Source organism: Antechinus flavipes, chromosome 2, assembly GCF_016432865.1.
Source record: "Antechinus flavipes isolate AdamAnt ecotype Samford, QLD, Australia chromosome 2, AdamAnt_v2, whole genome shotgun sequence".
Lineage (NCBI taxonomy): Eukaryota > Metazoa > Chordata > Mammalia > Dasyuromorphia > Dasyuridae > Antechinus > Antechinus flavipes.
Window position 1 is genome coordinate 505394817 of NC_067399.1, and position 25523 is coordinate 505420339.

At 39.7% G+C, this 25523-nt stretch overlaps 1 protein-coding gene and 1 long non-coding RNA gene across 3 annotated transcripts; one reads left to right on the top strand and one right to left on the bottom strand.

The window, feature by feature from the left end:
• The first annotated feature begins 129 nt into the window (after nt 1-129).
• On the top strand, nt 130-10896 carry LOC127547076 (uncharacterized). Its single transcript, XR_007950063.1, has 2 exons — nt 130-988; nt 10712-10896. It is a non-coding gene; the product is annotated as an uncharacterized LOC127547076 (long non-coding RNA).
• MYMK (myomaker, myoblast fusion factor) lies at nt 1296-22043 on the bottom strand. 2 transcript variants are annotated; one of them, XM_051973916.1, is made up of 5 exons: nt 21759-22043; nt 19313-19427; nt 17515-17663; nt 10595-10711; nt 1296-1465 (listed from the first exon to the last, which is right to left on the bottom strand). In XM_051973916.1, exons 1-5 carry the CDS (start codon nt 21891-21893, stop codon nt 1427-1429), a joined length of 555 nt encoding a protein of 184 aa, XP_051829876.1. In that variant the 5' UTR covers nt 21894-22043; the 3' UTR covers nt 1296-1426. The 2 variants fall into 2 exon arrangements, with proteins under 2 accessions (XP_051829876.1, XP_051829875.1); XM_051973915.1 differs by lacking the exon at nt 1296-1465 and adding an exon at nt 7244-7999.
• Between the last annotated feature and the right edge of the window lie 3480 nt (nt 22044-25523).

The window sequence follows — 25523 nt, forward strand, 5'->3', positions numbered from 1 at the left end:
CCTTTTAATTCAAATAGAACTTTTATCTAGTGTTCCTCTAGGAAGAAATAAAACCTTTTCCACTTTCACAATTAGCCTGCTGTCATCTCTTAATCAAGTGGTCTTATAAATGTAATGGAGACCTGCTACAGCATAGCATAAAGGGTTAAACCATTATCGTGACAAAAATAGTAATAATTTGCATTATATGGTGCTTTAAAGTTTGATTTACATATAATTTGATCCTCCCAGCAACCCTGTGAATTAGATGTTATTAAAAAAAAATCTCCCTTTTACAGTACAGGGACCTCAAAACCCAACAATTTCTGATATAACACTTTTAGCTGATAGCATGGATGTAATTACTATTCTCCAAATCCAATGTTATAAAGGGGCTCCCTTGTAGGTTCTTGAAATGGGACAGGCCAATAAAATTTGTTTGGTTGTTTGCCTTCTACGTATGTTCATCCTTTTCTGGGCTGTCTTCCAGGTAGTAAAATACAATTCCAGGCATCCCTGAGCACATAGTGCTGTAGAAACTAGTAGTCAAGTGGATTGGTATATACTTAGTCTCCAGTGAAGAACAAATCTATAGTCAAAATATATAATTGTATAGGAAACCAGGGATTCCTAACATTGTTTCATACCTCCCAGTAGCTCATGTTTCTTTTCTTTCTTGTAGCAATCCTCCCCAGTATCCCTCTCACCCCTTTTCCCTTCTGTTCTTCTCAAGATGGGGATGCTGAAAAGTGCAAGGCCTCTTTGGAGGTACAGTAGCAAGACTGGTCAGTCTAGATAGATTTAAGAATATATAGTCTCAAATTTATAAGGTCCAGAACATAGATTTAGTGTTAGAAGATTTTGAAATAAACTAATCCAATCTCTTCACAGATAAAAAAACCAAGAGATATAAAATGTTTTACTCATATCAATAGAGAGAGGCAAAATTTGGTCCCGGCTTCTTTGTCTCCAAATATCAAGCTCTCTTCGCTGGATCACACACTTGTGGGTAAGTGTCGTTTCTCTATATTTTTGGGAACAAATTCAACGAATTTTTATTAATCTCCTGCGATAAACAGCTTAATGAACATATGAAGATGAAAAAATTATAATAGCTATCCTCAGAGCTTGTGGTCTGATGTGCAGGAGGTAGGGAGTTGAAATAACATGTAGTGGGTGAGTTTGTTAACCACACTGAGTCTGATGAAGGGGGTTGGAAGGAATGATCTGTTAGGTTCATTTCAGCTCTAACTCATAGAGTTTGCCTGTAAATCTCCAGCTAGACACCAGACCCTGATAGAACACGAACCAGCTTTCTTTCAACAACTTTCCTTTATCACATGTATACCCAGGCACATTGGCTGGCACATTCATGCACACACATTCCTGTGTCCCAGTGTATCTAACCGCTTGTGTGGCTGTCTGGAAAGGAGGGATGAGAGAGACATCATTTTCCTTGGTCTATGCTCAGGTACCAAGCTGTGACCTAGAGAAGAGAATTTTTATTTATTCATCAAAGTGGAGGAGGTATGGTGAAAAGAACAGGAGGCAGAAGACCTAAGGGAATCCTGATTTGTCACTTAACAGCTGTCTCATTCTGGGGTCATTTTCCAGTGCTGAACATCAACTTACCTATCTGTAAAATGGGAATATTTACATTCACATTACCTACGTCTAGGGTGACAGTAAGGAAACAGATGTGTAAACCTGAAGTGTCATAAAAATGTGAATTATTATTTTTTTCCCAAGATTTTCTTCCCTCCCATTTGTTTCTAGGCAGTTGAAATGCAGTCACAGGCATACTCCTCTCTCCACCCCCACCCCCCAAAAAAATATCAACATATTTTTGACTTCTTGATAAGTGCTAATGACTAGAATGTTGGGAGAGGGGGATTAAGGGAAAGTGAGGATGCTATCCTGGTTGGAGCCAGTCACTTAGTAAACATTTATTAAGTGCCCATTATATGCCAGGCGCTGTGTTGAAGTGCTGGAGGGGAGAGTTTGGGTAGATGAGGACTAAAATAAAGTTGGAAAAAGCAGTAGGGGCTAGATTGGGACGCTGGATCAGCTACTGGTGACCTATCCCCAACTTACTATACTTTGTACTTATTTGTACATATTTTGTATATTTATATGATGTACATTTTCTTTACCTAATAGAATGTAAGCTTCTTGAGGGTGGGACTTTTTTTTTAAATCCCTACATCTAGAACTATGCTTGCCATATTGTAAGGTCTTGATAAACATTTATTGATTGATTGGAGAACATTTCTTGGTCCATTCTGCATAAAAATTCTCAATAATTCTATAACCAATAGCATGCGTTTGCATAATGCTTTCACATGCATGATCTTATTTGAATCTCAGAAATGCCCTGTGAAGTATGCCGAGTAGGGATGATTCTCCTCATTTGTAAAATGGAAAAACTGAGGCTTAAAGAGACAAAGCAAGAGAGTCTGGATGATTCCCTATTAGGAAGACTGTTGAGGGGATTTTCATATGAACACAGCTCAGAACAATGGCTAAAATCATAAACTCTTGACTCCCAGCAAGAGTCGGACACACTCAGTACTGGGTGCAGTCTGTCTACTGTGTAGCTAGCCAATCAAATAACTATGGCCCCCATACTGAAGGTTCAAAAAGATTCAGTTTGCACCCCCTTTTAAAAAAATTCTTTTTTTTTGCATACTCTGCAGAAAAATACCCAACACAGGCCACATGCACTTAGGAATGCAATTTCTCAAAACCCCTTACTTCTCATTCCACTTTCTGCTGGTGGGACCAGCCAAGCCCTGTGGCTCAAGGAATCACAAATGCCTTTAGCAGCTCTGTGCACCCTTCCCCCTAAGTAAAATCCCAGTGTCGAGGAGCAAGACAGTATATGAAGTAGATGGGGAGCTATAAAGACATTTTAAAAGGGGCAATAAAAGTTTTGGGTTTCAGATCGTCTTACTGAAGAGGAGAATAACAGAGACAGGAAATTTCAGTAGCAGACACGACAAAGGTCACAGTGCTCAGACTACACCTTAGACAAAAACACCATCTTAATGAAAGCAGAGAAGACTTGCTGGCCTGAGCTCAAGTGTACTCCCATGCCAGCCTCCCACCAGCACCAGGAGGTTACAATAGACTGTTTTGTCTACGTTGCTGTAAATGTTTATAAGGCTTCCCTGCATTTGTACAGCCGGAGGTAAACCTCGCCCTCCTCCAGGGCTCAGCTTCCACTCCCCCTCCTAGCAGGAGGATTGCGTCATGGGGGAGGGAGGTAGAGAAAAGGGGGGTGAGGAGAGGGGGGGAAGGGGAATGAAGAAGGGGCAGCCGAAGGTGGGTAGCAGCAGAGCTCATGTGCACAGGGCATCCACGTATGCAGTAGCTGCTTAGTGGGTATAGGGAAGGGAGTTCTCCCCATGCCATCCCTAGAAAATTTTCAGAAATCAGAAGGGATGAGGGTGTGTGTGTGGGTGAAGTTGTTATTGCTCTTGCTGCCTAGGAGGAGGAGTCTATATATGTGGGGGCAAATGACTTGGGGTGGGGTGGGATGAGGGAAGGCGAGAGTACATGGAAGGAGTATTAGACATTGAGTTGGGAACTTGCATTTGAATCCCTGATCCTTTCTTCATTACCTGCCTGTGGTTCCGGTCCTCATTCATCTGGTATGCAAAATGTAGAGATGGATTCCATAAACTTGAATGATTCTCTGAACCCTAAGTCCAAAATCCTATGATTCTGCAAGGGAATTGAGAGACTTGGCCTGGGCAGGTCTAGGGAGGAGAAAATTTCAGATAAAGTAGATTGCAAATGAACAGGGAATCATGCTTCCTTTTTTGATCTCACACAGCCTCTGGATCACAAGGAGGCAGTATGTTATGCTCTTACTTGGTCATTAAGTCAGTGTTACTTGGCTTAACTGCCTGAAAATTCTCAAGGAAGCTTTTCAGAGAGTTCTACCCTGAGCTGGGGTGCCTGAGCTGGGCACCCTGTGATGGGCTGCCCTGTGCTGGTCCACATGGAGTAGGAGTCAGAAATTCAGGTTTCATGTGGCCTTGGATGACCTATGTTTTCTCTCTGAGCCTCCTTTCATCTATGAAATGGTCGAAGTGAGACTTGTAATATCTCTCTTGCAGAATTATTATGAGGAGTTTTTGCAGGCCTTAAAGTATGACATAAATGTGCTTTATTATAATTGGTCGTTTTTTTTGTCCTTCCTTCTCAAAGAGGACCATGATATCAGGGAGGGGATGCCATGACATGCAAGTGAGTTGGATTTAAGTGAGGGAGAGCTGTGCAAGGTCATTTCCCTTCCAGAGCCATCTGAGTTCAGTGGCCAGATACAGATCAGACTGGACTGGAAGATGGCCTTATTATTGGGTCACAGATTTAGACCTGGAAGGAATCACTGAGGTCATCTGGTCCAACTCCTTTATTTTCCAGATGAGGAAACCAAGACCCAGAGAAGTGAACTGACATTCAAGATAAAATAGATAGGCCTGGGGAGTCAAGAATTATTCTTTTCTAACTTCTTGGTTTTTTCTAATTTTTTAGCTGCATTTGTGAATTTCCTCTGTGTAGGAGCTCCCCATTAGGAAAGTCTAACAGCTGATTTCTCTCCCAGTGTGTCCACTTTCTCTGGAACTCAGGTCCCAGTCCCCAGTGCTTGGGCACTGGGAGATAAAGTGACTTGTTCTGGATCACACAGTCAGGATAAGTCAGAAGTGGACCTTGAACCCCAATTTTTGGGCTCCGATGCCCCTGTCCATTCACTATCATCATTTTGTAAACTAGAACCGAATGTATCTTCCCTCTGGAGCTCCCTGAAGGTTATTGTGAGGATCCATTGAGGTGATGTGTATGGAAGCACTTGGTGAAAGCCCAAACCTCAGGACAAAGGGGAAGGAAGGGCTGTTATTCTTGTGAAGGGCTTTGGAGAGGCTGACTGAAAGAAGACTAGGTGGAGGAACCCAGGTCTCAATGGACACCAGTGTAGATCAGCGCTGTCCTAATTGTCCATGACATATAGACCTGGCGCTTCTCCCAGGCAGTCTTCATAAATCAGTTGCTCTGGCTATAGTAAATAGTCTGTTAATGTGGGATGTTATGAGCTTTGCAGACCTCTCCGCCTCCCTCCTCAGGAGCGTCCTTCTCTGCCTCTGATTTTCCATGAGCTGCCAGGGAGTTGGGAGGCCTGGGAGAGAGGGAGCTGGAGACAAAAGTGCTCAGTGTTCTAGCCAAACTGGGAGGAGGCAAGATGGTCTTAGGGGATGTTCTCACCTACCTGCAGTCTCCTCTGACTTCCATTGCCCCACTCTGCCTCCATAGTCTGTCCTTCCTCCTACAGCTCATGGGAAGCCTTGGAAAGACAGTCTGCACCACTTTTCTATTCCAGTCATATTTCTGCCTCAGACTGTGTGTGTGCTTTAGTGATTTTTGTATGTGTCTGGATCCTTTGCCTTTTATCCTAGACTATAAAGTCCTATAGGGTGGGGATGGCTCTTGTTAGGATCATAGGAAAGAGACTTAAGTTGGAAGTGACTTCAGGGACCATGTAATCCAATCATTTCATTTTACAGAGGAGGAAACTGAGACTCAGAGATTTTAAGTGATAGCCTAAGGTCACACAGGGAGTAAGACCTGGGATTCATAACCAGGTCTTCTGACCCTTCTGTGATCGTGGGTAATCCACTTAACCTTTCTGGTTTCTTCTAGCTCTAAGACAATGATGCCAAATCCAAGGTTCTTTCCAATATCAGATGCATTGAGCTTCTTTCCTACTCTGAAATGCCATCTTCTGGACGCACCACAATGTGGTCACTAATTCCAGAAAGTTTTCTCCCAAGAAGTCCTCTTCCATATTCCTGGATTTTCAGTATTTTCTTGGCTGGGAGGTCAGAGGTTGTTACTGCTTATGGAAATTCCTGAACTTCAGCTTCTAGGCTGGAGGAAACCATCCACTCAAAGCCACCATTCTTTCCCCTGGGGGGTCAGGGAATACTGCATCTTGGTCCTCTTAAGAAACACAAGATACATTCTGGAATTTTCATTTTTTAATTCTATCAGTATTTTTATTTGTTAGGTAACTATCCATAGCTTTCCAGGCTATGATGAATAAATTCAGATGGCCCATGGGCAATCTGTAATATTTTTCTGTCACACAGTTGGGATGGGGCTTCTGGATAAAAGTTCAATAAGAGATAAAGGGGTGTGTGTGTGTGTGTGTGTGTGTGTGTGTTTGTGTGTAGGTTTGTGTCTCTGAGGGAGTACAAGTGTATGTGGGGAAACCAACCCTATATAGGAAGCTCTGAATGTTCTGCTCCTTACCTTGTAAAGGACAGGACCTAGGAAGAAGGGTTTGGGATGCTCAATTGAAAGGATCAAAGGAGAGGAGATGAGGTGGCCAAGTTTGAGCTAAGTCAAAGCTTCTGGGGCCAGAAAGACCGGGGCTGAGTGCAGAGGTGTTGTAGGTGGCTGCCTACCCACAGGAAGAGCTGGGAGAGGGAGGATTGACAGTCACCAATCCCAGGGCCTTAAGAGAGGGGCGTTGGAGAACAGAACACAGGCTGTCCTGGGGAGCAGAAACAGTTTCTCAGGAGAGGGAACAAGCTTCAAAAATGTTAAAAAGAGGTTTCAGAAAGTTACAAATCCTGGTCCTAGGGGGCAGTTGGGGGCAGGAGATGGTTTGGGAATGTCTCCAAGTCTAGAAGGATGATGTCAGGGAAAGAGGTCACAGCTTTTCCAGATTACCAGGGTAGGATCCTATGCTAGGGGGATTGTGGGTTGTGGAGTGGGAGGGGAAGGAAAGGGAAGAGGGGGAATACTATTAAGCAAATGTCTCTTTTATGTGGAAAGTTATTAATTATGGAGCCATGCTTGCTAAAAAAGAAGTAAGGGGGTGCCTGATTGTGCAGCTGTCCAAGGGAGAGAATTATTTGGAAGAACTCAGAGACATTTCAGTACTCACTGCCCATCCATTAGAGAGCTATGGGAAAAGATCTGGCCATGGGCAAAGGGAATAAGAGCTGTAGCTTCCAAATGAGTTGGACCCCGGGAGGGTGCCCTTGGTGCCCAGACACTTTCGTCATTAAACCACCCACATCAGTGGGTCTGGGAAAGGGATACTTGTCAACCCTAGGCTGGACACTAGGTATGGTGAGTTGGCATTGGGCTCCTGCAGTCTTGGGAAAGAGCCTATGGCCTCCAACAGAGTTAGAGTGAAATAAATAAAATCATTTTGCTCCTCCATCAATTCAGTCTGGAATTTTTCTCCTAGAAGCAAAGAACTCAGAGCTCATGGAACTCAGCTGGAGAAGGGACAGGGGCCAAGGGTGCGATTTGGGGTCAGGAGGTGGCTGCTGCAATTGAGCATCTTTGTATTGGAACAATGGCACTCCCTATTTGACTGTCCCCCTCTCCTCCCAAAGGGCTCATTCAGACAATATGGGTGCAGAGATAGATATTTCACCAGGATGTATGGAAAAAGAGATGTCCAAAAAGGAGGGATTGCAGTTGACCTTGAGAAGGGCAAGACTGTAACCAAGGATAGCTGGTAGGTTCGTGTTTGCCTTGGATAATTTGGAAGCAGTCTTTCACAGATATGGAGGGCTTCAATTGGCTCTGGAAAGTCAATTCTAGGCTACTTTGATTTTTAAAGAGGAAAACCTTGGAAGAAAAGAGGAAAATTAACAGTTTTTCTCCATGGTGCCTAACATAGTGTTTGAATTACATTGACATTTTAAGTACTTGTTAGCTTAACTTTTCCTGAGAGAATAAAAGAGAGAGAGAGCCATGGAACTTAATTTATATCTCAATAGGGAAACATGGTCAAATAATGGTCTGGGGAGAGAGTGTGTGTGTGGGGAAGAGTACAGTCAGAAGGTCAGATGCAAGCACAGCAAAGTGTAGAACAGTTCAATTTGGCAGGAGTCCCAGCATTTCCAGCTTTCTTATTCACCTTGGGCAGCAACAAGACAAAGGACATTGCTAGTGAACAGTGGTAGAAGCTGTGAACATAGGTGTAGTCCCACTCCTTTGAAAAGCCGGAAAGAGAGAGGGAAGGAAAGGGGGAAAGAGAGTCAGTCAGTTGTCTCAGGCTTAGAAAGCTCAAGCTGGCATTTAAAGAATTAATGTGTCCCTATTTTCCTCATCTAGTTCTCTTTGACCATTCATAATTTCCCACCTCCACAATGTTACTCATTCATTTGTACTCCTTGGAATACTCTTTTTCATAGCCATCTTTCATTCTATGATCTCTTCCTGGGTGACAGCTTCCCCTAGATGATAACTTCACATTCTTTCTCTGTTTACTCTCTGTGTGACCTCTACTTTTTGGGGATATTGGGGATTTAATTTCTTGTCTAATAAAATAGTAATAACTATGAAATATATATGTATATATATAAATTTATATTTAATAAAAATTTATAAAATAAAAACTATAAAAACAGATGGCCAGGCAGTTAGAGTGCTGGGTCAAGAATCAGGAAAAAGTCTTACTAGCTGTGTGACCTGTTTGCCTCAGTTCCTCATCTAGAAAATGAACTGGAGAAGGAAATAGCAAACCACTCTCACACCTTTGCCAAATGAGGTCTTAAAGAGTCAGTCATGATTGAACAACAACCTGTAAAATGAAAGAATTGCCCAAATGACCTTTTAACTCCCTTCTAGTTTTGAATCTATGATCTACTGATATTAAGATAATTTCCTCATCCTTCTGCCACATCCCTTCTACAAAAATTTTATTATTTCATTTGACAGGGATTCTCTTCTCTTGGTCCTATGGCACTAATCATTCTGTATGCACATTAAGTATTAATCACCCAGTACTTATGACATTTCAGGTATTATTTTTATCTGCTATTGAATATCATATGTAAAATCTATTTGATATTAATTACCAATGATGAGTAATTGTTATTAATTATCATTAATCTTGTAGGGTAAGTGAAGCACAAAGCAAAATAATATAAGCTTGTCAAAAGTGCTGGCCACAGTTGTGAAGGAGATCCAATACATGGTCTAAGTCAGAGAGGATTCCTTAGAGATGAATGTCTTTCAGATGACTGTGTATTCATTTGACAATGGGTTTATTGCAGCAAGCTCTGCAATATTATAAATTTGTACATGGATCCGATGGATAGAGATTCTTGTGGAAGAATTTGGCCTAACTATTCACATAGGAAAAACCAAATGGATGAACAATGTTTATTGTCCAGACTATGTATCTTGGACAGACACCATCAAAGGAGAATGAATTGGCCCAAAGTTGAAGGGGAAAGTGATTGAATTGTCTTTGAGAAATTCCAAAGAACTTTTAGTGAATCAAAGCTTTTCTTGGAAATAAGTGCCCATGCTACATTAGAAAGTCATAGAATACTTTTGTCTTTGAAGAATTAAAATTGGGGATCCATCAAAGATTGTCAGAGGGGCACATGGTGGATGTGAACAGGCTATAATACAACTCAGACATGGAATTATGCAGGAGATGGGAACTAGACTTGTACAAGATGAGTGACCATGGTAGGATGTCACCTGCATTGTTGGGGGAAATGCTCATAACAAAGGGATCATAACCTATTTGTATATAGAGCTTTCATAACCTCCCCTATAGTAATCTAATGAATAGATAGGCATAATGAAAATGTTTTTAATCCACATTTTATAGATGTAGAAACTGAAGATCAGCAAAGCTTGTTTTAACATCCATACACATATGTGTATTTATATCTATATTTGTCAATTATGGACAAGCTGGGTAATAGATGGACAGTGAGTCGGGCTCAGAACCGTGTAGAAAGTAAGGACATAAGGTTGAATCATATTTGGAAAACTGTTCAGCACTTTCATTGCTCCCTGGTGCAGAAGCCTATTTCTTTAACCCCAATATTCTCCCCATGATGCTAAGGGACTATAAAACTGAAACACTGTGAACTTAGTAATGTTCAAATTATGGATCCTTTCAAGAGGAATGGAATGATGAATGCTGGGCCTAAGTGCCTCTGTCCCATCACTAACATTTTAAGGTGTTAGTAGCTTAAAACTGCATTAGAACTTTGGGGAGCACCTGGATTAAAAGAAGCAGAGCATGATTTGATTATAAGCAGATCCAGAGCTGAAAGAGACCTTAGGAGTCTGGTCCAACCTCTTCATTTTACAGAAGAGGAAATTGAGCTCAGAAGGGTTAAAGGGACTTGCTCAAAAATCACACAGATAGTAAGGAAACAGATCAAGAAATCAAATGAAGTTGACTTCAATCAAAGTAAGTGGACTCTCTATGGAGGTATTATGGAAAGCTATGGACCAAAATCCCATTGGATGAGAAAGGTTGGATGTAGAAATATTCACTCTGAAGAAATCTTAAATTCATCCATGCATATTAGAAGCCTCCTGAAGTGAAGAGTCTGGAAAGGGGCTTAGAGAAAAGTTCAGAGACTTTCCCAGTATCACCAGAGACTAGTTAGCAGCATAGTTTGGACTAGAACCCCAAACTTGTGACCCTCAGGCTAATGCTCTTTCCATTACACTGATATCTTGTCTCCCCAGTAGAAGGGTTCCCTGAGGATAGGAGTTGTGTCCCTCACCTTTCTGTTTTCTCCCCATGGTATCTCTTACAGAAGAGCCTTACCTCAAAAAAGAAACGCAGCATCAGGGCTAAGGCTCCAAAACAGAAACCAGGGCCTATCTGTTGGGTGTATACACTCTTGTCCGGATACAGACCCTTCTTCTCTTTCATCTTTTGCAGCTGGAGAAGAAACACAGAAGTCAGTGAAGAAGCTCTGGGTGGCCTGACTCAAAACTCATCCCTTCTGGGAAGCCTGGAATAAAGAAAGTGGCTTTGCCAGACTCAACAAATACCACCTTGATGGGCCCCAAGGGGACAGCAGCCATCAGCTAAATAATAAACAAACCATTAGGTGAAAGAACAGACTTCTTTCAACTCTCTGACTCCGATCTTTTCACTCCTTTGTTCTGTATCCCTATCTATAGTCAGATTAGGTAATAATAATAATTCACATTTATATAACATTTTGCTTTTTTCATGATTATCCTATGAGGTAGGTATGAGGATTATCCTCATTTTACAGATGGGGAAATTGAAGTCCAGAAAGGCTAAGGAACTTGCCCAAAGGCACACAGGAACTAAGTTTTAGAGTTGAGCTTCAAGCCCAAGTCTCCTGATGTTTTAATTTTTAATCTATTCTGTTTGTTAATTTCTATGCATGTGTGTATCACTTTAAGATGTCCAGAATTTTTGCTTTCTGAAGGAGATAGAGCAAAGCTGATTGTCCCCATTTGACAGATGAGAAAATTGGGTCTCAGAGAAATGCTATGGTTTGCTGAGTGTCAGTTAATGTATCTGATACATTGATTGCTGATACACTGACATTAGTGTTAACTCTTTGTGTCTTCTCTCAGCTCTCAGAGGGGACCTTGAGGAAAGTGGAGAGAATTCTCATTTGCTTTACATCTCCTCACTTGTCGGAGGACAGAAGCTACAGGAGTGGGGATGACCTTTTCCTTAGACTGAAATTTGTACATGGGCCTGATGGATAGGGAACTAGTTTATTGTCTGTGAATTTGGGGCCTGGGAGAGATGGAGACAAATGGAATACTTTTTTATCTGCCTAACTCAGGAAAGCTTGAGTTCTGTCTGAACTCTTTAAAAAAAAATCTAATGTCAACACTACAGCTCTTGTTTAATTCTGAAGAAGTAAAGTATAATAGAGCCAATGAACTTGGTGTTTGAGTCTTCCCTCAGATTTACCAATTGTCTGATCTTGGACAAAGGGTCTTTCTGGACTTTGCTTTTCTCACCTGTAAAATAAGGATAGTAATAATAGTCCCAAACAGGGTTGTTGTGAGGATTAATAATAATGATAATTAACATGTATATGGAAGTTATTATGTGCCAGGCACTGTGCTAAGCCCTTTGCAATTATTATCTTTTTAAATCTCCACAGCATTGGATTGTAGAACTATTATTGTCCCCATTTTACAGGTGAGAAAACTGAGGCAAATAGTTATTAAGTGACCTTCCCAGGGTAAAATAGCTAATAAATGTCTGAGGCCATATTTGAACTTAGTTTTAAAAGAATTAAAACTCAGGATTAAAAGTAGATAACATGTTATATTTTTCAAACCTTAAGATTCTATGCGAATGTTAGCCATTATGTTTCTTACTACTACCATCACCACCACCATCATGAAAGAGTATGGATAAAGTATGTAAGTGCTAGCAAGCATTAAAGCATTATATAAAGATGAGAATTATTTTTGTGCTATATAAATGTGAGGACTAAGACTTTTCCATTTGGATCTACAAATAGATGAACCCCAAAGAAAATGAAGACGCTGACCTTCTGATGGGAGGTAGCTTTCTGTTCCATGAAGCAATAGACCAGAAGCCAATTCAGAATCATCCAACAAAAGAATTGTAAACTCACAAGCACAGAAAAATAAAATCCTAGTCACAGAACTTAGAGGACTGGAATTCTAGAATCCTAAGGCAAGAAAGAACCTTCCAGAATCATCAGTTTTAGGCTCTTGCCTTCAAATAAGTGACTTTCTAAACCTCTAGGGTAGTTCTGGTCCCAGAGGGGAAACAGAGTCAATATCTTCAAGCATTTGGATAGTTACTCCTTGCAAAAGAGATTATTAGGCTCATTCTGATCCGTTTCAGAGAGCAGGACAGGAGGATTAGTGGGTGGAAGCAGAGACACAAGCTTTGACTCCATCTAAGGAAAAGCTTCCTAACAATTAGAGCTGTCCAAAAGTGGGCTGTCTGGCTGGATAGTGAGTCCATCGTCACTGGAGGATTTCAGACAGCGGCTACATCACTGCATGTCTGAGATATATTGTAGAGGGCATTCTTGTTCTGATACACTTTTGGCTGGATAACCCCTGGAGTCCCTTCCAAGCTGGAGATTTTGGGATCTTTTTGCTCATCTCTATGCTTTCTATCTAGTGACTGGGATTCCATATTTTCTCTTGGTTACTTACTGCAATGTTTTATCTCTTTATGATCAGAAACTGGTTTGGAGAGCACAGAATATTTTTACCAGAAAAATCTTTCCTCTTTTTCTTCACATGGCCTTAATGGCAACTAGAAGAGCTTCATTTAAAATTCTACAGTCTCCGTTTATGCCTTCTTTTCCATCTAACTTCTCCCCCTCCCCCATTTTTGGGAGGGGGACTTGCTCAGGTCACACAACTGGTAAATGTCTGAGACTGCCTTTGAGCTTAGGTCTTCTTGACTCCATGGCAAGTGCTCTATCTACTGTGTCACCTAGCTGCCCCTTCCCTTGGTTTTTATTAGGATAATATAACAGTCAGTGACAACCATTCTCCAACTTTTTTCTTTATGTGAATCACATTCTATGATTATATACAATGTATATCCTTTTTCTTCCACAATGACCTACTTAAATGTTCTATTTGATATAATAGATGACAGAAGCTGTCTCCTTCTCAGCCCTGCCTCTTCAAGATCTTTCTCTCCTTTCAAGGCCCTTCTCAGGTGATGTCTCCTCTATGAAATGCTTCCCCGGTCCTTACCATATTCCAGCTCCTCCACTGTATGGTAGGCTGTAAGTTCTTTGAGGACATGTGTTTCATTTTCATCCTTGCATCTAATGTCTTAGACCACAGTGGTTGTAATAAACACTTAATGAATGCTAGCTGAATTGTGTATATAGGCAGCCTTAGCACAAAAGCCACCTAGAAAATCTTGTCTAATCCAATGGAGCAAAAAAATTGGGTTGTGCATTGCTTCTTCTCTCCACCCCCGCCCATCCTTTAAGAGATAGCTAAGTAAAAAGTGAGATCAGTGGAAGGACAGCTCACTCAATTCTCAGCTTCTCTACGAAGCCATCCCTGATAACTTCTGCTCACACTGACTATAGGTGGAATTCTGGGAGCACTTGAGGTCTATACCCCTCATTTAGTCCTCTCCCTAGTTCTTTAGCCTTGAGTTGGAGAATCAGAAGAAATGACTTCTAATCTCTGCTTTATAAACACTATTCACAGCAATCTTGTTACAAGCAACCTCTGTGGGTCTTAGTTTCTTCATTTGTAAAATAGAAATCGTAAAATATAAAATGTAAGTTGGACTACATGAGCTCTCAGTTCCCTTCTACCTCAGACATTCTGAGAGCTAGTTGATTTTTCTGAATGCTAGCTGACTTTTCTATGTGTGATAATAACTTTTAGATAATGCTTTAAAGTTTGCAAAGCACTTTTATTGCATTTCCTCATTTGAGTCTTACAATAATTTACAATTAATTTTATTTTACAGATGAGAAAACCAAGGTTCAAAAAAGTTAAGTGTTTTGCCCAGGGTCACACAGCTAAGTGTCAGAAAACAGGATTAGAAGCTAAGTTTTCTTGGCACTGAGTTTAGGAAACACCTCTCTTCCTTCATATTATATCTCATTCATCAAAGGTGCTCAGGAGGTATCTGTTGATAGTTTGAAAGACAGTTGGAAAGGTAAGAGAATCAAGGATCTTGGTAGTTACCATATTCAGTCATTTACTTACTTAATAAACATTTACTAATTATTTAATGGAGAGTTTTATACCAAACATGTAATAGATTCTGGTGGAGAGGCAAAATTTAGATAAGCTATGATCCCTGTCTTCATGGAGTTATGGTTTAGCAAGCATGACCCACATAACAGGACTATATAAGAGTAAAAAGTTAAATATATGAGAGACATAGAACCACGTGTAATTATTATATGAGATCTGAAGGGAAAAGTCATAATCAACAGGGGAGATTAAGGAAAGTTTTATGTAGGTGCTGACTTTTGAAAAGGACTTTAAAGGACATGTAGAAATTTAAAAGGAGGAAAAGGGTACAGACAGAAAACTACAAGGGTGAGAAGTACAGAAAATAATCTAGTTGGATTGGAGTATAGAGTACATGGAGCAGAGTGAGATAAAAGAAGATTGCAAAGGTAAGAACCTGGTATTAGATTATGGAAGGGAAGCAGAAAACCTTTTACTTGCAGTGGATCTTACAGTTAATAATAATATCAGATTTGTATACCATTTTAAGGTTTACAAAACATTTTATGTACATTTCCTCGTTTGATTTTTAAAAGAAGCCTTCACAATAAATGATGTTATCATTCCTTTTTTACAGAGGAAGTAACTCAGACAAGCTATGTGAGTTTCTTAGATTCATTAGTTATTAAGTATCAGAGGCAAGATTTAAACCTAGGTTCTCTCTGTTACTCTGTGTTGTCCCTTTAGTAACTGCCACATAACCCATCCTGGTGGTGCTTGCTGGACCCAAGCCTCTAGCAATTGGGGAATGGCTTTTAAAGAACAGTACTCTAGAGACCTTACTCTAGAGACCAACTCCTCTCCCAGGCAGACCTAGATTGAATTCCCTCCTAAATGGGTTAGAAGGTGCTATTTAAATTAGGAATGTGGCCAACTTGTTACAACCTTTCCCCAAAAGGAACTGGGGGAAATAAAATAAACTGGGGATAAAGCACTGGATCTGCAGTTGGAGTCAGGAAGATCTGAGTTTACTAGTTTGACACTTATTAGTTGTGTGACCTTGAGCATGCCTCAGTTTCCTCAAAAGTGAAATGGGCACCTACCTTACAAGACTGAAATGATGATCAAATGAGACAATATTTTTAAAGCACTTCAAATGAGACAATATTTTTAAAGCACTAAGCATGGTCCCTGGCACATAGTAGGCACTTAATGAATCTTTTTTCTTTCTTTCCTTCTTTATTCCTATTGTTGAGACCCCTTGCCTAGGGACAAGAAAGTCTGTGTGGTATTCCACTCAAGTTTTAATGAGTAAATACCGTTCTGCCTAATTATAATTCAGAAGCAGATTCATACCAAGCTGCTCTGAAGATAATTACCCAATGTCTAGTTGGGGAAGTGAGGAGGGAAATCCACCCGGACTGAATCAAGAGAGAATTATCCCATTTCCGGCTTGGGGTGAGCTGTTTTTATCATAAACAGAGACTTGGAATTCAGTGATTATCTCTGGAAGCCAGCATTGTTTATGCATTCCAGAATGTTAATTAATAAGGCATGCTATTGCATCACCCCAACAAGTCTCTCCTCCCCAAAGACAGGAAACTTAGAGACACTGCCTTGGGTCACCCCAAATAACATCAATTCCAATTGTTAAACCAGATCAAGAAAGAATAACCTCTTCTCCAACCCTCCTTCTCTGGAAGAGCATTCAAAAAAGTAGAGATGTTTGAATTCAAGGTCTGGCTTTGCCACTATGTAGTTTTCTGCAAATTACCTCATTTCTCTGTGCCTCATTGTCCAAATAGGGAAAAGAAACCCTGACCCCTTTTACTGGGTAGTCTGTAGAGATAAAATAGACTTGTGCATTATTCAACCCCACCACCTTGATCCTTAATTTGGTCCAGCTTTCTAACTTACTCTGCCCTGTCCCTCCTGGTCTTCTTTGAGAACTAGGGACAAACAACAACATCGCTGTCCCTCCGCTCAACACCCTGAATTCAAGCTTCTCCTCCTCCAGAAAGTCTTCCAAGACGAACTCATTCTTCAAGATATCACCACATCTCTGAGTCAGGGACTAAGGTGGAAAGTGGACTCAGAAATAGCAATGAAATCATTAGAGGGAAGTTGTAACTACAATACCAGACACAGCCATAGCCAGCGTCAGTCAGGGAAAAAAAAGTTAGAATCAGCATTTAAAGCCAGAGCCACAGGTCAAAGGAATCTTAGGACATTGTTGTTGAAAGGGACCTTGGAACGAACATAGAAAGTCAGGGTTGGAAGGGACCTTAGAACACTCAATATCAGAGTTGGAAAGGACTTTGAAACACAGAATGTCAGAGTTGGAAGAGACCTTGGAATACAGGATGTCAAAGCTGGAAGAGATTTTAGAGCACAGAATGTCAGAGTTGGAAAGGACCTAGATACTTTCAACTCTCTCTTCAGAAAAGAGGAAACTGAGGGACCAATTTAATAGACTCCCCAAGATCAAACTGCTAATGTGTAATAGAGTCCAGATTATAAGAGCCCAGGATTTCTTCCATAACTATCTCTCAGGAAGACCCAGTAATTAGGACTTTTCAGAACAAGGAGGCAACTCAGAAAAACTGAGATAAAGCTAGTTGGAATCTCAGTTCTTCTCTGTCTGGTAAAGAAACTCAGCCAATCACCTGGGAGGCCCAGATGTAGATCATCATATTGCTTTGTCCTTAACAGACAAGGGCCTATAACTGGCCTCCAAAACTTGATACTTTTCCAACTATCTGATTTCTTTGTCAGTACTTCAAGATGCTTAGAGTGTAGGGGTGAGGGTTGGGATGGGAAACATAGACTCAATTACACAAAATGTCTGAATGGAAATGAACCTCAAAAATCATCTACTTAACCCCCTCATTTTATGCATGGAGAAACTGAAGTTATGAGAAAGGCGGGCTCAAGATCACAGAACCAGGCAAATATATTTGCAGTAAAAATAGACAGCATTTATGTAGCACTTTAAGGTATACAGGAGACTGTGTAATTTTATCATTTTTGATCACTCACCCACTTTGCTGCAATGATGAGAACAGCTGTACCAATAGGCCCTGAGTATACCCCATACCCCCATCGATCTTGGTAGATCCTCACAGCAATGGTCAACACACCAAACATCACAAAAGTTGACCTTTTTGGTTCATCAAATTCAGCCAGTGCTGGAAAGAGAGGGAAGGGGACAGAAATCAGAGTTTAGCATTCACCTGGATTCAAAGGAGTCTTGTCATCCTGAGAAGGCATTTCTTGGAGGAATCACAATGTCAGGGATGTTGGAATGGACCTTAGAACATGGTATATTATAACTAGAAGGGACCTTAGGCCATAAAATATCAGATACTGAAAGAAATTTTAGAACATAGAAGGTCAGAACTAAAAGAGACCTTGGAACACAGGATATTAGAGATGGAAAGAACCTTAGAATATAGAAAATTGGAGCTAAAAGGGACCTTAGGACACAGAAGATCACAGCTAGGAGGAACAGTAGAACATGAAACATCAGAGCTGGAAGGAAACTTATGATATAGTATCAAAGATGTAGAATGTTAGAGCTGGAAGAACATTAATTTGTTTAATCTATCATATATGTATATGTATATATAGGCATACACACATATATATACATATACATGAGAGATGATCTACTATAGTGAATAGTGAATTGGCTTCATCTTGGAGTTAGGAAGATCAGAGTTCAAGTTTAACCTCTGACATAATATACTAATTGTATGATTCTAGGAGATTAACTTAATCTTATCCCAAGAAAAGCTATAAACCTCTAAACTGTAAAGCAGTTACAGATTTGGATTAGATTAGGGAATGATCTCACTGGGAATTCCCTATTATAATGAAAACACAAAGCTACACTAATCTATCTATCTATCTATATCTATATCTATATACATATATATCTTTGAAGACTATCTACTCATTATTAATCAATTCATATATCAACTTGAAGATGCCAATAAAATTTTTCAGGGATTGCTTTAATGGACAAGTGTGAATAAATAGTTCTTTTTTTTTTTTTTAAATAATACCTTATTTTTCTCCCAATTGCATATAAAGACAATTTTTAACATTTATTGGGTGTTTTTTTAAAGTTTTGCTTTCAAATGAATAGCTATTTCTAAAGTGCTTGAAAATAGTGTTAGGCAGTTAGACAGTACAGTGGGTAGAAAATTATACCTGAGGAAGTAAGGAAGACTTGAGTTCAAATCTAGGCTCAGAAACTGAACTAGCTTTATTCCTTTGGACAAATCATGTAACTTCTGGTTCCCTCAGTTTCCTTATTTACAAAATGGGGATAAGAATAGGACTTTCCTCCCAGGATTCTTGTGAGGAGCAGATAAAAGAAAGATTTAATATATAGCTAGCATTAAATTATTATACTTATATATTACATAAATTATTATTATACTATTAAATGCCTGCTATTATTATTATTATTAAAAATAAGGTAAACAATAGCTTTACAATGGAAAGAGGCCACAGAAGGGATGAAAATGTTTAAAGATGGGGAAAGAGAATGGAGTATATACGTATGACCTTTTCCTCTTCTTTTGTCAGTAAAATCGATTTTTCTAAAGTGCTTTAAAATTATTTTTCTAACATGGATTAAGCATTGCCTATGCAATGGAAAGTGGGAATAGAAGGCAGAGAAGGTATGCATAAAGATAGGAAAAGAGGATGTCATGTGGCCATCCATAACTCTCTGTAAGTCAATGGCTGGCTTTCTCAGAAGTGAGTAGATGGACTTTTGAATGGGGTCCTTGTTGGCAGGGCTGGGATAAAGAAGGCTAGCACTCACCCATTAATGACACCCACATGCTCAGTGCTGTTCCATAGATGCTGAAATACTCCAGTATGTCGTAGCGCATGAAACATAGTACCGATAAGCCCGGCCCATTGCATGCATGGTATATCTAGCAGAAAATACAGAATCACATTACAAAAAGAACTGACATTGACTTGGAATAAGATAACCTTCCCAGAATTGGTTTAGCCCATTCTTAGGAGAGTAGTGAACAGTTGGGAGGAATATATTTTTGGTCAGGGTTTGCCTAAAATAATCACAAATAATCCCTTACTCATTCACAACACTTAATAGTTTACAAAGAACAGTTTTATCTTTCAGATTCTGTAATTACAATAGCCCCGCAAAGGAGGCCAGACAATGATCATTCTTTCCATTTGACAGGTGGGGAAAATGAGGCAAAAAAAAGAAAAGAAGGAAGGTAGAGACTGGACCTGTCTTTTCATTGATGTAAGAAATTCCCAAGTATGGAAATTCCCTTTACTTATTTAGGTTGGTACTTTTGTTACAGCCTACAATCTTAGTTGTTTAGAGCCCAGCTTCTTAAATTGTGATTTAAGATGCCATATGAAGTCTCATAACTGAATGTGGGGTTCATGAAATTATGATTTATTATCAATAAATGTTTGATTTGTATATCTATTTTATATACTTATATATCTGGAGTTGAATAAATTTCTTGTGTGAAAAGGAGTTGAGAATTGGAAAAACTTTAAAAAGTCCTGGCCTAGAACACTAGGACATTAAATTCCTTGGTCAGGATCATATAGCTAGTAGGTGTTAGGAAAAAGAAAAAGAGAAAAAGAAAGAAAGAAAGAAAGGAGGAAAGGAAGGAAAAGAAGGAAAGAAAAAACAACCAATCTATTGAGCTAATGGAGGCCTGATTTTTTTTGGGGGAGAAAAGTGAGATGGTCATATCTGCTAATACTAAAACACTCTTGTTTAAGGGGGACAGTTGCTTCTCTTTGCTGATTGAGGTGGCAGGGATAGGAAGATTTGATGCAGATCACAGCAGCAGCTGCTGGGTCCAGACTCCATCCCTTCCCCTCCCCCTCAATGGCTCTGAGCCCAGGCTCTGAAAAGGAGCAGGGTGGGGAATCAGCTGTCCCCTGATTGCCTTCACCTTCACTATGCTTGCTTTAGCTCCTAGGGCTGACTGTGAACAGGAGGGAGCCAGGAGTTCAATGGAACGAGTTCTTAGTAAGCAGGAGATCTGGATTTTAGTCTCAATTTCCCCCTGTCATTTTGCTTCCAAGAAAAATGAGGACCAGGACTGAATTTCTTCATCAGTCAAAAATGGGCATAAAGATCACTTGCCTTATCAATGTCCTGCAAAGTTTGTAAAGAGTCAATAGATGCGTTAGTTATAACACCAAAACAAATGTAAGGGATGGTGGTCATTAGTCCTTATGTAAAAATACTCCCCAAAGTAGAGATTCTTAACCAGGGTTTGTAGGACTGATGCTAAAAAAAAAAATCAATAAGTGCACATCATTGTAGGTGGCTGTCTTTGTAATTCTATGTATTTTATTTTATACATTTAAAAAAATTCTGAGAAGAGTTACACAGCTCTCTCCAGGCTGTTAAGGGGACCGATAATACACAGACACAAATGGTTAAGAAATCCTGCTAATTGCACTCAGGCCCAGGCCCAGGCCCAGACGATAGAAATTAAGGTCAGAGGGCCCGAAATCCTTCTATCTAAGGAAGAGGAACAAAAAGTTAAAGGTCAGAAATTCCAAGAGAACTTGGCTCTTAATGGAATTGGCATATGCAAGGCAATGATACATAAAATAGAATTGTGTCTGTGGATACATTCTTGTATGGCTTCATTGGCACCTATCTGGATTGGGACACATATGTGCAATGCACATATATGTATATCAAGGGCAGACACTATATACATCTGTATATATACATAGGTATGTACACACCTTCAGCCATGAATATACAACCCTGATGGTTGATTCTGAGTGGAGATTCAAAGACCTTTTACAAAATGGGGGAACCTCCTCACATAAGGAGAAATGGAGAGACTGACAAAAAGATAGGGGGACCTAAATATACAAAGAAAAAAAAAACTTTGGACAGGATAGAAACAGAAAAAAACCCCCTCAGATGGAGAAGAAAGGAGCCCTCTCCCCCTACCCCCCCACATGCACACATATAGGGGAAGTCTTAGACTCACAGAGTTACAGAAATGAGAGGAGTTGACGAATTACTTAAGTTAAGCACTTCATTTGACAGAGGGGAAGAAGGGAATGGTTTGCTCTTGTCACAATGACTTAGTGGCAGAGCTGGGACCAGAACTCGGGTCCTCTAATTCCCAAGTTCAGGGTTCTTTCCATCCAAAAGATACATCCTTGTTGTCTGTGAACCAGGTACTCCAAGGAAGGGAAAACAACAGGAAAGAGGATTCCCATCCCAAACCCATTCTTACCGCTATGAAGAACATGGTGAAGAGGTAGACCATGGCTTCCATGTGGAACCTCCTCTTGGCAGCAATACTGATGGTGGGGAGGAAGGCAAGGCTGCTGATTGTGGGGAGAAGCAACTTGGTAACAAGAGTCCCCATGTCTTGTGCCAGTGAACAATGTTCAGTTCAGTCAAAACCCTCTCTTCTACCCCCCTCCCCAGAAAAAAAATTCAAGAAAGGGAGCAAAGAGAGACAGAGAGAGGCCCTAAGGAAAAGCCGAAGGCTCTCAGTCAGCTTGGTCCCTGAGAAAGCTCCCCTCAGCTGTGATCAAAGACCACACATTCCCAAGTTTAAATGTCCAGGGAGGAGCAATGTCAGTTCAGATGGCAGGCAACACATGGAGGGGGTTAACAGCTGATGGGTGGCGTGATGGGGTATTTGCTTTTGCTTTTCTGGGAGAGGCCAGAGCTGAGGTTCAGAGATAGTTATCTTTCTCTTCCTCCCCAGCCTTGGAACTCAGTCATTTTTCCATCTTTTACCACTATTCTTTGCCTTTTTGTGTGTGGACTTTTACTGGAAATCCATTTGTTTCCCTGCTTTGTCCCCGAGATTTACAAGTTGGACTCCTTGGGATCTCTTTTTATCTCTGAGATTCTCTGATTCTGTGTTTTTTTAGTCTCATCTCAATGTGGGTTCCATGGGTACTTTCTGCTACCACTGACTACTTCTGTAGGGAATGTTTCCCAGCCCCAATCTGCTGTTAATAAATCCCTGACCTTGGCTGAAGACACAGGCTCTTGGTGAATTTTTGACCTCCATACCTTCTGAGAAGAGTTTTTGGTCATGTCCCTTGATCATCAGCAAGAGCTTTTCTTTTCCTGTTTGTTGGATGACCAGATTTGGACCTGAACCTTCCACATACTTACTCTGTTCATATTAGTCTTCTGTCTGGAATTATCTCCTCCTCATTTTCACTTATCAAAACTCTACCCATCCCTTAAGGCCAAGTTTAGATACAAGTTCAGAAATGCAGATTTTTCTCTTTAGGAAATCTTCGCTGGTCTCTCAAGCAGAAGTTCCCTCTCCCTCCTTTATATTGTGCTTATTTTGCTGTTATTTTGTTTCTCTTTTATGACATTTTTTATCACATTCTTCTTTGTATTATGGCTATTAATGTCTCTGTGTTCTGTCTTCTACTACCTCTATTCATTGAGTCTAGGGATAATGACATTCCATTTTAATGCATAGATCCTTTGTCCTGATCGTGTTACTCTTTTATAACTTTCTGAGACTTTCTATAGACTACTAAGTGAAGCTTCTCTTCCTGATGTTCAGGATACTCCACAATCTGGTGCCACTTTTTAAAACTTTCATTTAATATTATCATCCTCCGTACACTATATTCCAGTCAAACTGGATACTCTACACTTGCTAGAATTTGTATTGATGTCGCCTATCCCTGATCTTTTGTTTTTGATGCTCAGAATGTCCTTCTCTCCTTCTTCACGTGTTCCTACCAACCTTCAAAGTTCAATTCAGATGCCACTTTTTTTATTCAACCTTCATTGACTTGCCCTATCCCTGGTAAGTTAGCAGCCATCCCCCTCAGACTCCGTAATACACTTTATAAGTTTCCTTTAAAAATTTTTAAATTTTATTTTTATTAATACATTTTATTTTAAATTCCCTCTTAATTTACAAATATCTTTCTTCCCCTAGGTAGTGAGCCATCCTTTTTATTGAATATTGTTTAAAAGAGAAGAAAAAGTTCAGCAAAGCTGACACTTTAACTGTATCTGATGGTATATGTCATATTCCACACCTATAATACCTCATCTTTGCAAAGGAGAGAAGAATTGCACTTTCTCAACTGTTTGCCAATGTCAGAATGATCATTATAATTAAGTGGCTTTTAGTTTTATTTATTTTTTGTTCTTTCTTTTACATTATTGTAGTCATTGTGTATATTGGGGTGAGCTGATGATGGCAGTATATAGACTGATAAGTGAGGAGAGGTGAAGTGTATCGGGGTTTATCGATTATAGAACAGGCTCCTCTAGGAGGGTTTAGGGCACCGCCAAGTCCTTTGAGTTTTAAGCAGTGGCTTGTAGTTCTCTGGCGAGTAGTTTTGTTATTTAACTACCTCGGTTTATGGCTAAGCATAGTGGGGTCCTAGTCCTACTAATTTATTCATGAGTTCACATGAATATTCCTATTTTTCTGAGTTCTTCATACTCATAATTTCTTACAGCATGGAAATATTCCACTACTTTCAATTTGTTTAGCTATTCTCTAATTGATAGGCATTTACTTTGTTTCCATTTCTATACTACTACAAAGACAAATGTTGCCTTGATTATTTTGCTGTATGGGGGATCTTGCTTTTTGCTTTTTATTTTTTTAAATGTGTATTTCTTTTTTAAAATCTCTTTTAGTACTAAGATCCTTGGATCAAGTCAAAAGTGATGAACGTTTTGGTTAATTTTTGTTTATCTTAATTTCAAATTGTTTTACAATTGGTTAAATCAATTCATAGCTCCACCGTCATTGGGTTAGTGGGCCTCTCTTCTCATTCATAGCTCCTTCCATACTGACCATTTCCATCTTTGGAATTTGCTGAGTGTGAGTGAAACCATGGTATAGTTTTCATGTGCATTTTTCTAATTATTAGTTATTTGTAGTAATTTTTCATATGATAATTAATAGCCTGGATTTTTTCAAGCTTTATCTTTGACCAGCTTTGTGACTTTCTAATGTACTTACTCTGTAGTATAGTTTCCCCTGGTTACCTGAGTTATGACCTCACTCCCCATTAGACAGCCAGCTCCCTGAGGTGAAGGAATATGTCTTTTAAAAAACTTTTTCATTTCCTTCAGAGCCCAGCACAATACTCTACATATAGAAGGTGCACACAGCTGATGTTTATTCTATTGCTATATTATATTTCCCATAGCACTTAGGACAGGGCCCTGAACCAGTAAATGCTTAATAGATGTTTGTTTAGATGGTTTAATAAAGCAAAGAGGAATAATTTGCTTCCTTCTTTTTTTGCCTATTTCCAGGATCCAGTTGAAGCCTTGAAGTCCAGTTTATGATTTCCTGTTCTGTGACTGCAAGGTAAAATTAATTAGGGATTTATTAATTTCCATAATTATTGGGAACCAACAATAGGCCAATGTTATGATTAGTTTTGTGGATGATACTCAAAAAAGATGAAATGAGAAAATGCCCTCAAAGCACTTGGCCAACCTTTCAGTACTATAGATACGTCAGCTAGCATTAGTATTATCAATGATTACGTGATCCTTTCTCACAATCTAAATGAAAGCCAAAAGAGAGAATAATGCTAGAAAATATATTAAATTGACTCTAACCAAGTGTCAAAATAAAGGAAAAGGACTAAATTCTATGGATGGTCAGAAAAAGGAGAAATTAGTTTCATTGGCAGGAACTAATAAAATTTTATGCAGTTGGACACTGAAGGAAGGATAGGCGTTGGATGATAGAAAGTAGTGGAGGATGATCCTGGTAGGAAAAATGATATAAGCAAAAGTAAGGAGGTATGACTAAAATAATAGATGCAAAGAATAGTGAAAAAGTCCACTAGCCTGGGATGGAAGATAGGAATAACAGAAAATTAAGAGGGCAGTAGAACTGGGTGTACCTTTAGAATCAATATAAAGAAACAGAAGCAGGGTTTACTCCCTCCCATCCTCTTCTTCAGTCCTATGTAGGTAGTGGTATGCTGCTCAGCATTTAACAACTGGCTTTCTGAAAGAAAAAACAAGT

What these genes read in the sequence shown, in the direction of transcription:
- MYMK (XM_051973915.1), bottom strand. Translation starts at nt 21,893, where the DNA reads ATGGGGACTCTTGTTACCAAGTTGCTTCTCCCCACAATCAGCAGCCTT. An exon ending in TCACCATGTTCTTCATAGCG is followed by an intron (nt 19,428 to 21,758) that starts GTAAGAATGGGT and finishes ATTTTCTGCTAG; the next exon opens with ATATACCATGCATGCAATGG. An exon ending in CATGTGGGTGTCATTAATGG is followed by an intron (nt 17,664 to 19,312) that starts GTGAGTGCTAGC and finishes CTCTCTTTCCAG; the next exon opens with CACTGGCTGAATTTGATGAA.